The sequence below is a fragment of the Phaethon aethereus genome, assembly GCF_964289735.1.
Source record: "Phaethon aethereus genome assembly, chromosome: 5".
Lineage (NCBI taxonomy): Eukaryota > Metazoa > Chordata > Aves > Phaethontiformes > Phaethontidae > Phaethon > Phaethon aethereus.
Window position 1 is genome coordinate 52,856,914 of NC_138579.1, and position 11,990 is coordinate 52,868,903.

At 39.9% G+C, this 11,990-nt stretch overlaps 1 protein-coding gene across 1 annotated transcript in view; it reads right to left on the bottom strand.

The window, feature by feature from the left end:
* Window positions 1-11,406, bottom strand: part of CHID1 (chitinase domain containing 1) — a 135,055-nt gene extending 123,649 nt beyond the window's left edge. Inside the window, exons 1-6 of the mRNA XM_082000679.1 lie at window positions 11,263-11,406; window positions 9,703-9,852; window positions 8,717-8,849; window positions 7,623-7,667; window positions 6,194-6,300; window positions 4,493-4,554 (exon numbers count right to left, since the gene is read on the bottom strand). Coding sequence (XP_081856805.1) covers window positions 4,493-4,554; window positions 6,194-6,300; window positions 7,623-7,667; window positions 8,717-8,849; window positions 9,703-9,852; window positions 11,263-11,388 — 623 coding nt within the window. The 5' untranslated portion in view covers window positions 11,389-11,406. The remainder of the gene's footprint in view (window positions 1-4,492; window positions 4,555-6,193; window positions 6,301-7,622; window positions 7,668-8,716; window positions 8,850-9,702; window positions 9,853-11,262) is intronic.
* Between the last annotated feature and the right edge of the window lie 584 nt (window positions 11,407-11,990).

The window sequence follows — 11,990 nt, forward strand, 5'->3', positions numbered from 1 at the left end:
ATTTCCACAGCTTTGCTCTCAACACAGATATACAAAAAGGACGCACTAGAATAATTTAGTGCCATTTTATTATTTATTAATTTAATAACTAGGTATCTACTTACTTTACGTTTTGAAAAATGAAAATCATAATGATTTTAAGTGAAATATTTTTTACTTAGATCCACACCACCACTCTGTCACTTCATAAGGCAAGCTGGCAGCTGCAGCATATCCTCAGGTATTTTTATGGACCTGTGTTGAGACTCAATAACCTGCTGCTAACAGCTTATGCGAGACTATTCCTTGTACTTCAGAAAAAAAAAAATCTGATTTTTTATTTTCTTTTTAAACTAAAACATGTTCACACTAAATAACAGGAATAAATTGTAATAGCTAGGCAGGTCTCCTTGTATTGTCAGATAGCTCTGAAAGTAATTTGAAGGCAGACTATCTGTTCCTAAGAGCATCATTATGATCTTTTGTTCATTTACCTAGAAGTAGGTTAAGCTACTTTCAGATGTTTGACCTTGAAGGATCTGAATCAGGAAAGACTACACTATGAACCTAAGAGTAAATACAAATGCTTTATATGGAGCATACACGTTTGCTGTTCTATGAACACTTCACGTCTCTGAAGGATGAGGGGTCATTTCTGTGTTGCCACCTACCTGTCAACTGACCCCCATCCTTCCAAGGTTAAGAACATGCTTTGATACTGGTTGTCACTTTAGAAAGACACAATCTGACAAGGACAATCATGTATGAATCATGTTACAATACTGCCACTCTGTGGGCTACAGAGGTCATGGGCTGCTCCAATTCTCTGGCAGGGACAAGCAAAGCAAAAGACGATCCATGCTTAGTCATTTATCAAGAATAACTCTGCTCTGCTATTCAAAAGGAAATTAACAGATCCCCAAACCCTCAATGTGCAATAAAAATACAGGCTTGCCAAGGTGCTAAGTTCACTTAATTCTGCCCCTTCAAAACCTGTTCAAAGCACCTGTTCGCTCCAAAAAACATTGATAGAGAACCCCTGGGGCACTGGCACAAGCCATCTAGTTTTAGAGCAAGTAATACACAAACTGACTTAATCTCAAAATGAAGAGCATTTAACTTGCAAGCATCATAAGACAAAATTTTAATGTAATGATACGCTTCTACTTTCTCAAAACAACTGTTACTCCACACACAAGCCTAGCTTCAGCTTGCTGCCTAGACTAGCCTTATTCGCAATGCTTGTCTCTGAGGAGGCAAGAGTCTCCAAGTCTCAAAGAGGAAGAAAATCTGCAGTTCATAACTTCTGTTTCTATTCACTTTTTTTGCCAAACATCATCTTTCACATTTTCAGTTGGGATAATCCTCAAGCCTTGTTCACAAGCGGCCACATATGATCAAGCATTACTGGCTAGGAGGAAAGGAGGCAGTTGCCATTCTACTCCAAGAATAACCCTTTCCTTCTCTGAAGTTATGGAAAATACTACCCACTCCTGTCTATCAATAACAGACAGCCAGTGAATATGTAAATGGTGCTTCTACACCTAAATAACTAAAGGCTAGAGCAACTACACAGCAGTAACTCCTCTAGTACAGACAGTTCTTATTACGTAAAATAGGACAAGCAATGCCGTTTCGAACGAGCATTACTCCTGGCAAAGAGTAATATTTTCACCATGCCACAAGTAAATTAATTCACCCTGTAGCTAATGATAAAGTATGCTTTATTCATGTGTGTCATTTGCAGCACTTTGATGCTACTTAAATTGGTCTTCTGTGAGTCTTAAAATTACAGTAATACAGTCTGTCTTACATTAGTGTAAGTTAACTAACAGGAAAAGCATCGATTTTACTGAAATACACTAAGTGCAGTAGATAAACTGACCACTACACCAAACTTCCAGCTGGCAGTACTAATTGCTTAAATCACCTTGTTGGCTGTCTTATTAAGATCAGTATAGAGATCAACTCTTAGGAACAACCTGTCAAATTCCTAATTATGAGCAAGAGCATCTAGCTTAAGGATTATACGTTCCAGTGCAAGTGGTGGAGTCACTGACAAGGCTACAAAGATTCTGCAGTTTCAATTCTTTGTTCTCAAGTGTTGCTTTCATAGGGAAAAGGCAGGACTCCGTTAATAGCACACTCAGTTCCAGAAGTAACTATTATATGCCATCAGTCAGTAACATTTGCCCTAAACAGAATAACCTGAAGGAACTACTTTTGCAAGGTAAAAGTCTTCCATTATGAAGTCTGCATTCTGTGGAGCTTTCTTTTATGCTATTTGCTCCCAGACATTTTAGGCAAGAGAGTTCTGGTAGCAATACTGTGCTTTAGGGAATGGATGCCTGAATCTCCTGAGGGAAATAACACAAAGTCTTCAGATTGCTGCACTGAATCATTCATTTCACCACACATTCTGCCTTCACCTCCTGAAGCTGCAGTTTGGAGTTTGCCTTACCTTGACTCTGTCCAAGGTGTTAAGACAGCCAAGAGGCTCTTGCTCAAGGAAAAGATTAAGATATCACAGAATCACAGAATCAGTAAGGTTGGAAAATACCTTCAAGATCAAGTCCAACCATCAACCCAACATCACCATGCCCCCTAAGCCATATCCTGAAGTGCCACGTCCACACGTTTTTTTGAACACTTCCAGAGATGGTGACTCTACCACCTCCCTGGGCAGCCTGTTTCAGTGCCTGACCACTCTCTCAGTAAAGACATTTTTCCTAATACCCAATCTAAACCTCCCTGGTGCAACTTGAGGCCATTTCCTCTCATCCTATTGCTAGTTACTTGGGAGAAAAGACCAACACCCATCTCACCACAACCCCCTTTCAGGTAGTTGTACAGAGCAATAAAGTCTCCTCTCAGCCTCCTCTTCTCCAGACTGAACAACCCCAGCTCCCTCAGCCGCTCCTCATAAGACTTGTGCTCCAGACCCCTCACCAGCTTCATTGCCCTTCTCTGGACACACTCCAGCACCTCAACGTCCTGCTGGTAGTGAGGGGCCCAAAACTGAACACAGGATTCAAGGTGCGGCCTCACCAGTGCCGAGTACAGGGGCACAATCACTTCCCTACTCCTGCTGGCCACACTATTCCTGATACAGGCCAGGACGCTGTTGGCCTTCTTGGCTTCACCTGGGCACACTGCTGGCTCATATTCAGCTGGCTGTCAATCAGCACCCCCAAGTCCTTTTCTGCCAGGAAGCTCTCCAGCCACTCCTCCCCAAGCCTGTACCATTGCATGGGGTTGTTGTGACACAAGTGCAGGACCTGGCACTTGGCCTTGTTAAACCTCATACAGTTGGCCTCTGCCCATCGATCCAGCCTGTCCAGATCCCTCTGCAGAGCCCTCCTGCCCTCCAGCAGATCAACACTCCCACCCAACTTGGTGTCATCTGCAAACTTACTGAGGGAGCACTCAATCCCCTCATCCAGGTCATCAATAAAGATATTGAACAAGACCAGCCCCAGAACTGAGCCCTGGGGAACACCGCTTGTAACTGGCCACCAGCTGGATTTAATGCCATTCACCACAACTCTCTGAGCTCAGCCACCCAGCCAGTTCTTTACCCAGCAAAGGGTACACCTGTTTAAGCCACGAGCTACCAGTTTCTCCAGGAGAATGCTGTGGGAGACGCTGTCAAAGGCTTTACTAAAGTCCAGGTAGACAACATCCACAGCCTTTCCCTCATCCACTAGGCAGGTCATCCGGTCATAGAAGGAGATCAGGTTGGTCAAGCAGGACCTGCCTTTCATGAACCCATGCTGGCTGGGCCTGATCCCTTGGTTGTCCTGCACATGCCCTGTGAGCACCCTCAAGATGAACCGCTCCATGATCTTCCCCGGTACCGAGATCAAATATGTCAGGAAACAGCTTAAAATGGGTAAGTCCTTCAGTTTTAGTGGCTACAATAAAGGCAGATCACCGAAACTTCATAGCAGAGCTACCGAAAGGTAGATCAACTACTCCAAAGTTTAAAATACACTGTGCTTGCAAGAACTGGAAGCCAATTTCTCCCTAGATCTGTTTCAGAATGGGGATTTTGGTTTTAGTTTCAGTATGTCTAAAAGATCTCTATATAAAGATTTGGAAGGTTTCTTAATCACCTCAAGTCTGGTGGTCTCGAAAGCATCCCACGCTTCCAAGCTTCACCCAGCAACCCAAACCAATCAATGTTATAATAAAAGCCAGTGCCACCACCTGAGTAAGTGTGCAGTTGAGGTGCCCTCTTCACCCTTGTACAACAGTAACATCTTGCAGAACTCAAGTATGAAAGGCTAATCTGGTCTGCTAGGTCCACTATGAAGATTATTATGTAATCTTTGAGCTCATGTGGAGTGGAGTAGACTCTTCTACTTCATTATAAGATAACTGGAACAATCGAGTTGTCCTAGAATGAAGTGTATTTATTTCTAACGACAAATTCAAATCAACATGGACAAAGTAAAAAGATGCTTTAAAGGAACCAATTTCTAGGAATTGCATCCTAGAGATTTATACTCACGTTTGCTTTTGATTTCCCAGCTGATTCCAAACTTCAACCACAAAACCATCAAAATTTTCATTCTGTCAAGGGAATCGACAATATACAGTTAATCTCCATGCTTATTCATTATGCTTGTATCAGAGGTGATAATTCAGTATCAAAGCACACAATTTCTGTAGTTTTTCTTGTACTGTTACAGATTGAACATGCTTTGTCTTTAATGCAGCATTTCATGAAGCAGCACACTTTATTTAACAAACATGCAAAAGTTGAAAATCATAAGATCATAAAATAGTTTGGGTTGGAAGGGACCTTTGAAGGTCATCTAGTCCAACTCCCCTGCAATGAGCAGTGACATCTTCAACTAGATCAACTCTAGGTTGCCCAGAGCCCCGTCCACGCTGACCTTGAATGCTGCCAGGGATGGGGCATCTAGCACCTCTCTGGGCAACCTCTTCCAGTGTTTCATCACCCTCACTGTGAAAAATTTCTTCCTTATATCTAGTCTAAAATCTCTATTAGTTATCCATGACTTCTACTCTCACAGGATAAACCTGTATTGGACTGGGAAAATTCAGCCATTAATGAAAAACAGTTGTTAAGCAAATAATTTGACACTCATTTACATGTATATTGGGAAAAAGCTCATGAGCTCTTGAGTCTAAAGATGTAAATGCTAATTTGGCATAGGCATGATTCCAAACATCTCCCACAATTAATCCCACTTATGGTAATTTATGTTTAGTGTGATCAAGGATAGTGTTGTACTTGAGTACCCTTTCCTTAAGAAGCTAACTGTTACTGAGGACCTAAAACTGATGTATCAGTTTAAGAAACTATTCAGTTTATCTCCACATCCATCTTCCTCTAGAGGACATTAAGATTTCTTGACATCGTGTAGCAAGTGAGAAAACTTATTCTGATGGTAATTAAGCAGGCTGTCATGCATCAACCACTGAAGTTGAATGTCTTTTGGGTGCAACTTGTCTAGTCCTACACATACATAGCTCTAAAGACATCAGCTAGGGGGCTGCCCAGAAAACCTTAGCAAACAGTAACCATTCCTTAAAGGAAATCTTCTTCTCACCCCAGCCTCTTAACATTTTAAGGAAACTGTTTTATCAGACCTTGGTATTATTCTTGGTATTAAAGTGGCTCATTAGCTCTAGCACACCCAGCCTGAATGTACTCCTGTAACACAGAAAACAGTACTCATTACACCCATGACCCTTTTTCTGCCTATCAAAAAACACCACTAATGAGATTAGCCCCTGCTTAATAGATTTATTTTTTTAATAAATATTTAAAAGAAAGCAGTCTGCTCACTAGGCAACCTCCATGAAAAGCTTATCAGGTATCCGCTACCGCCTCAGTAAGGTTCAGCCTGTCAGCTGTTTGGAACAGGTTTTATCAATCACAATTTATAGCAGGCAAAAGTCACCAGTGCAGTTGCCAATGATAACAAGGTTATGTCAATCAGACTTACGTAGTCTCACTTCAGACTTGTAGTTAACCACACTTCAGTATTGCTGTACTTCGTATTTACAGGAACTGGATATGTACTAGGACACGCTACTAAGAATCCTGCCTGCTTATTGTTTTGAGCAGAATTTTATTTTGTAAAATACAGAACTACTGGAAATGAGAAAACACCCATTACAAACGGAATCAAGTATCACTTCACACTATTTTATAAGCATTAGCAAATAGTCTTTTTACCTTGGCTAGCAGAACCATGTTCTTGGAAAGCTCCTCTATCTCATCCTCACTGCCAAAAACACTCTCGAAGTCCTGGTAAGTCCAGCCATCAAACAAAATTCGAGGCACTATCAAGCAAAGTCGTCAATCAGTAGTGAAAATTAAGAATTTGTTATCTACACTGGAATATTTCTGCAGAGACAGAATACAGCAGATACAAGCAGAGATGCCACTAAACAACATATTTCATGCCTAAGATCATCGCTCTTTTACTCTGACCAACTTTGGCAGCCCAGATGAATTGATATTGTAGAATATTCTTCATTTTATGTTTAGTTAAAGGTCAGAACTGATGCAAGTTTTAAGAAAAGATACCTTTGCTTGATTGTACTATCACTTAGAGCCCCAAGTAGAGTCTTAAAAGGACACCAACATGAAACAGCAATCTTTCTGTAAGTTATGCATTTCTTCTACCACAAGAAGATAGAAAAGTTCACCTCAAACTCTAATTTAGTCTTTCGTACACAGCTCTATATTACTTCACTCTTCTACTCATCTCAAGATCCTCTGACAAATTTTTATTTTGGAAAACATGGGCACTTAAGCTCACATAATTTCTTTTTCTAACAACACAAAACATTAAAAACATAGTCAAACAAGAGTCAGGAAAACTGCTGTTCGAACAGTAAACAATCATGCACACTGGAAAAGCCAACAACTCACACAGAGCTATGTCTAAGCCCTTTCTAACTACCAAGGATCTAAAAGATTATTTTAGAGGAGTCTAGAGAGATTTCAAAGGCTTTATCATCTGGCAGATGAAGTAATTTAAAGTATCTGACTGAGCATTCAATTTTTCTCATGCATTTCAGGTTTCTTACTCCCTTCTGAATCAAGAAAGAGTTCACAGTTCCACAGAATTCTTGCTATAGACAAATGTAAGAAGTCCAGCACAGTATTATTTCTATAGCAGTGTTTGTCGTTCTCCCTGAAGACACACACTGTGGCACATCCCTTGAGTTCCCAGCTTCAAGGGGAAAAGAGACAAAGGAGAACTTTTCTACTATCATGCAGGAAAGTCTGACTCAGATTTGGATTTTTTTTTTCTTTTTAACTAGGCAGAACCCCTAAGTCACAAGTCTGAAGACTGCTCACCCAGGTAAGCATGTAGTATTATATACAAAGTACCCCTTCAGAGAGGGCCCTGTGACCCAGGGTTTATCCAGAGATGAGAAGTTAAGGCAAAACATTAGGGCACCAACAGGATCAACACTTCAGTTACTTAATTATCTATAGTTAACTTTTTATTTTTCTTCTCAGACTTCTTCCTTCAAACAACTATGCTAAGGTAACCTCCCTTTCTCCCATATATATCTGGAACCAAGCCTTCTTTTGCTCTGCTAGCAGTTAAAGATGATAAAAACCAAACAAACATAAAACAGAAGCTCACCTATTTTGATGTTTTCAGAGGTTTTTCTGACATCTTTCATCCAACCTGTCAAACAGTATCAAGTAAGAGTACAACTGTTAAAATATAAATGATGTTGACAATGACAACACATTTTCAAGCATTCTTCAACTAATGTATCATAGTTTCATTATATCTATCTTCCTGCTGCAGACTACTAGTTCATAACCAACACAGACAAAACATCCTCTAATGCACAGATTTTGAAGCTATTCACCTCCACCACAGCATAAGTAGCATTTATGACAATCTTACAAGAGTCCCTACCCAACCCCTCCGTGCTGCTTACAGTTCTTTGTGTCTCATCATGGAAACTATCTTACTGCCTACTCAGAACAACACTTCTGTAGCCACCAAGCATCACCTGGAAGTGATGTTGTGTTGTTTTTTTTGTGGGGGTTTTTTTGTTTTGTTTTGTGTTTTTTTTTTTTTAAGATGGTATTTTCAAATGTCCCATCCACTCCTCTTGGCAGTCATTGCACTAGAATGAATTTGTTAGTAGGCATCAACATGGTAAGAATTATAGCTGTTTCAAATGAGACTCCACATTCAATAAAGTTCAAAACCATAAACTACTTAGTTATTATTTAAGAACATACTAGCTTAAATCTGAACTTGCTGCCAGCTTCTTGACAGTGGAGGAAAAAATTCTCTTCAGATTAAATTTATCTTCCATTCCCAAACCAAATTCATCCAAAGATTTTTGCAAAGGAGGGGAAAAAACAAATACAACAGGTAAATAACTGCACAGTGCAAACACCAAAGGCTGTTTCTGCCTGTACAGATTCTTTGTCCCTTCCTTTTCTTTAAGAGAGGCTTTGTAGACAGCCTGGTGGAAAAGCCAGTCTTTCTGCTTATTCTTTGGACAGATAAACTATGTACACACACAGAAGGCCGTGGGGACAGAAAGAAGTTCACTCTGAAGAAAACTCCCCAAAAAATGGAACAGATGAAAGTACTTCACCATGAGGCAGAACCAGAAAAACCCACATGCATATATTGCCAAAGCTACCTAGTCTGCAACAAGACCAGTAATCTTACTTGCAATGCATATTCAAAGAAAAAGAAAGTAACACCTTTATCAGCATCATGGAGCCCAGTGAACTGGAACCTTTCCTTCCCTCTTCTTTTCACTTGTAACCAGACTGGTGAGATTAGTGTAAATTTGTTTCCAAATATTTTAGCAATGTCATAGCCATGGCTGTTCCACTTCCAAAACAAAGGAGGAAAAAAAAAAAAAGAGAGGCTCAACAGCAAGATACACAGTTCACTTTACTTTTGACCAATACAAATTAACACAAATGTCATCATTTGCTAGATCCCCATTTGTTAGCTTGAGGAAACCTTCTGGGACATCGTTTTTATTTAAATAAGAAAGTACTCTGGAAACTCTGATAGCTACATGAAAGGCAATCTTCAAATGGTGCAAATTCACCAGAACTACAGGAATTTGCCTGTAGATTCCACCACAGTTTTGAATTTACACACTCTGCATTTATGTTCAAGAGAACTTGAGAAAGGTGAATATTTATAGGGCACCTATTTCTCTTTTGAGCAGTGTAAGAATGAAACAACTGAAAAGCATCCTCTAAACAAAAGGAAGAAATTATTATTATTCAAGAAAGGATGCTTTGAATAGTAGTAAGGCTGGAGAGCAAAAGAGATCAGTTTGACGGCAGCATAAAATTCTTAATGTTTATTTAGAAGGTTCAAGTTGGTAGCTGCATGGTATGAGGACACTGTATGAACAGACCTCCTGTTCTGACTTTGCTGCAACTTGATGTGTCATCAAGGACAAAAGAATACTATCATCTCTGTTTTACCAGTAAGAAGGAAAACAATAAGACCTAGACATCCTCCAAGACATGGTTGAGAGAACAAGGGTTTGAGACCACCTGAATCCCAAGCCAGCTCTCAAATAATCCCCTGGCTATTCGACTGTATTTGACCAGAAGTTCCAATTATTATAAAAATGCTTTTAAAGCAGGGATGCGAGATTGCAGATTAGCACAGTCTGCTGCATTAATTCAAAGCACCAACTTTATTCATTTTATTGACTTACAGGAGTAATATATCCCAGAACATCTCCTGAGAAATGTCTTTCCTTCATCTTCTTGGAGCAATAACTTCTGTGTTCCAGTATAATATCCTTTGCCTTTGTATCCACAACTACCAGCCCCCGGTCCTGCACATTTTTATCAGAATGCAGTGTCTGGGGAGGGGGAGAAGACAGTTTTTAGAACCAGCTGTATGAAGCAGCTACTTTCAACAGCAACAGACTTCAAAAAGAAAAGGGAAAAAAAAACCCCACACACATCATTAAACTCTGATCATTCCTTTTAAATGATGCAGAGCAGTTTAAGACTGAAAGACGGAAGTGCTCAGAAATTATTTGTCATCATCATCAGTAAACTTACTTTGTTTGCAAGGCAAAAAGCATATAAACAAAAAGAAAATAAAGAAGTGATAGTATTAAGGAACATCATTCACTACAGCTGATGAGGCTCTGCCCTCTAGTCAATGCTTTCTGGCATGTTACCCCCAAAATGATAAAAAGTGGTTAGGAGTTCTTAACCAAGAATTTGAAGATGACTTTTAAACTGAATAGATTTTAGAGTGAGTACACTGCATTGTGGTTACTCAAGGCCACAGTTCTGAACACCTTTCTTTAAGGAAGATCTGCTTCAACTAGAACAGCACAAATAGTTTTAGCAGACAGAAATAGAGTGAGAAGGCCTAATAAAGTGTGCACAGTGAGTACGCAGAAACCATCTGTTGATTAGGCATAAGAACTTTAGGGATAAGGCCTGTCTTAACACTTTGTATTATCCTCACTAACTACAGACTAGATTTTCTTCCTGGTAAATGATGAGCAAGCAATACAAACAATGAGAGATGTATCTGCATAATGAAGGATTAACTATACTTACAATTTAGGGGAAAGGATTTTCAGCATGTCTACTTTTTTACTTAACATGCTTCGCAAAACTAAGTACATATACTTGGTATACACACTGGTATATACTTCCTCTCTATATACATCCTTTCTCTTGCACTGCTTTGCCTTCTTGCAGTTTTGAAAGAACACATGCAGGATATGCTCAGCAAGTTAAGAGAGACTTCAGCATGTTGGCTCCACTTGCTCAGATGGCTACAGGATTCTGAATCACTTCTGCCTGCAAAGGAACTGCTGGTTCGAAGGCTCTTCAACCTCTTCGGTCAGGATACAGCCTTCCCATTGGCAAGGCTAACATCTTCCTCTCCACCAGATCTAGTGGTCCTGGCCCAAACTACTGCTCCCTGCGCCCCCTTCCAAAGGGATGGAAGTACATATCCTTTACCTATGCATGAGGGGACAAAAACTTCCTGCTTCTGCAGCTTGCATGGGGGATAAAGCTCCAGAAGTCTACATCATATTGGTTCAAGGAGTGAACTGGTTGTGACACTCATAAAAGCTGAAGGAAAGGACAGTTTCAGGTAGTCTTATTTGTGAGCATAAGCTTCAGCAGAAATGTGTAGTTGCTTTTAACACTGTTTTGACAGAATGAGAGTCCCTTTACCAAAGTTTAATCAGTTCACAGCACGTGTTAGATAAGATGAGCATTTCAGCTATTTCTCTTACCTTTTCTTCAAGTTTTTTTGTATCACCTTTCTTTGCATCCGTTTTTGACAGGGTACCTTCAGCTAGCCACCAAATCATGGTAAAAGACAGTGAAGTACAGAGAAGTCTTATGGTGTTTTTCCCCATGTCAAATTTCTCCTGCCCTGAAAATACAAGGGTTCAAATCTCTGTGAACAGGAGAATATAACAATTTAATTTTGTTTTCTTCTCTAAGAAAAGTTAAGTAATTGTCTTACCTTCTGCCCTCTAGAATCAGACTTATTACGTCAGTACTGTTTTAAGAGTGCTTTTGCTCTAGCAGCAAAATAGCAGAGTATTTTAAGAGATTCCTAGGCTCGAACATCTTTTTTTGTTCCCTGTTTCAGTAGGTGTATCACAGAGAAAGTGAGTTGGACACTTGCAGCTTCCCTTCTAAAGAGTTTACAGCTGAAACTAAGATAAATGTCTGCTGCCCAGAACAATTACAGTACCACCTTACCTTTTCTATAGCAAATAGGAGATACCATTTGTTTCTGCTCCTGCCTAACCCAGTCAGCAAGTCACAAATTAATTAAGAGACAGAAAGGATTATAGCTATATGCTTACAGCTATGTGCCTTTAACAGGTGAGAACACTGCTTTCAATTCCTTGTCAAGTCAGTGATACACACAGAATTGAAAAAAAAAAAATAGGGGTCCTTTTGGTCTAGAAGAATGACCTTGACATTTTGTCCCAGCTCCAGATAAAAT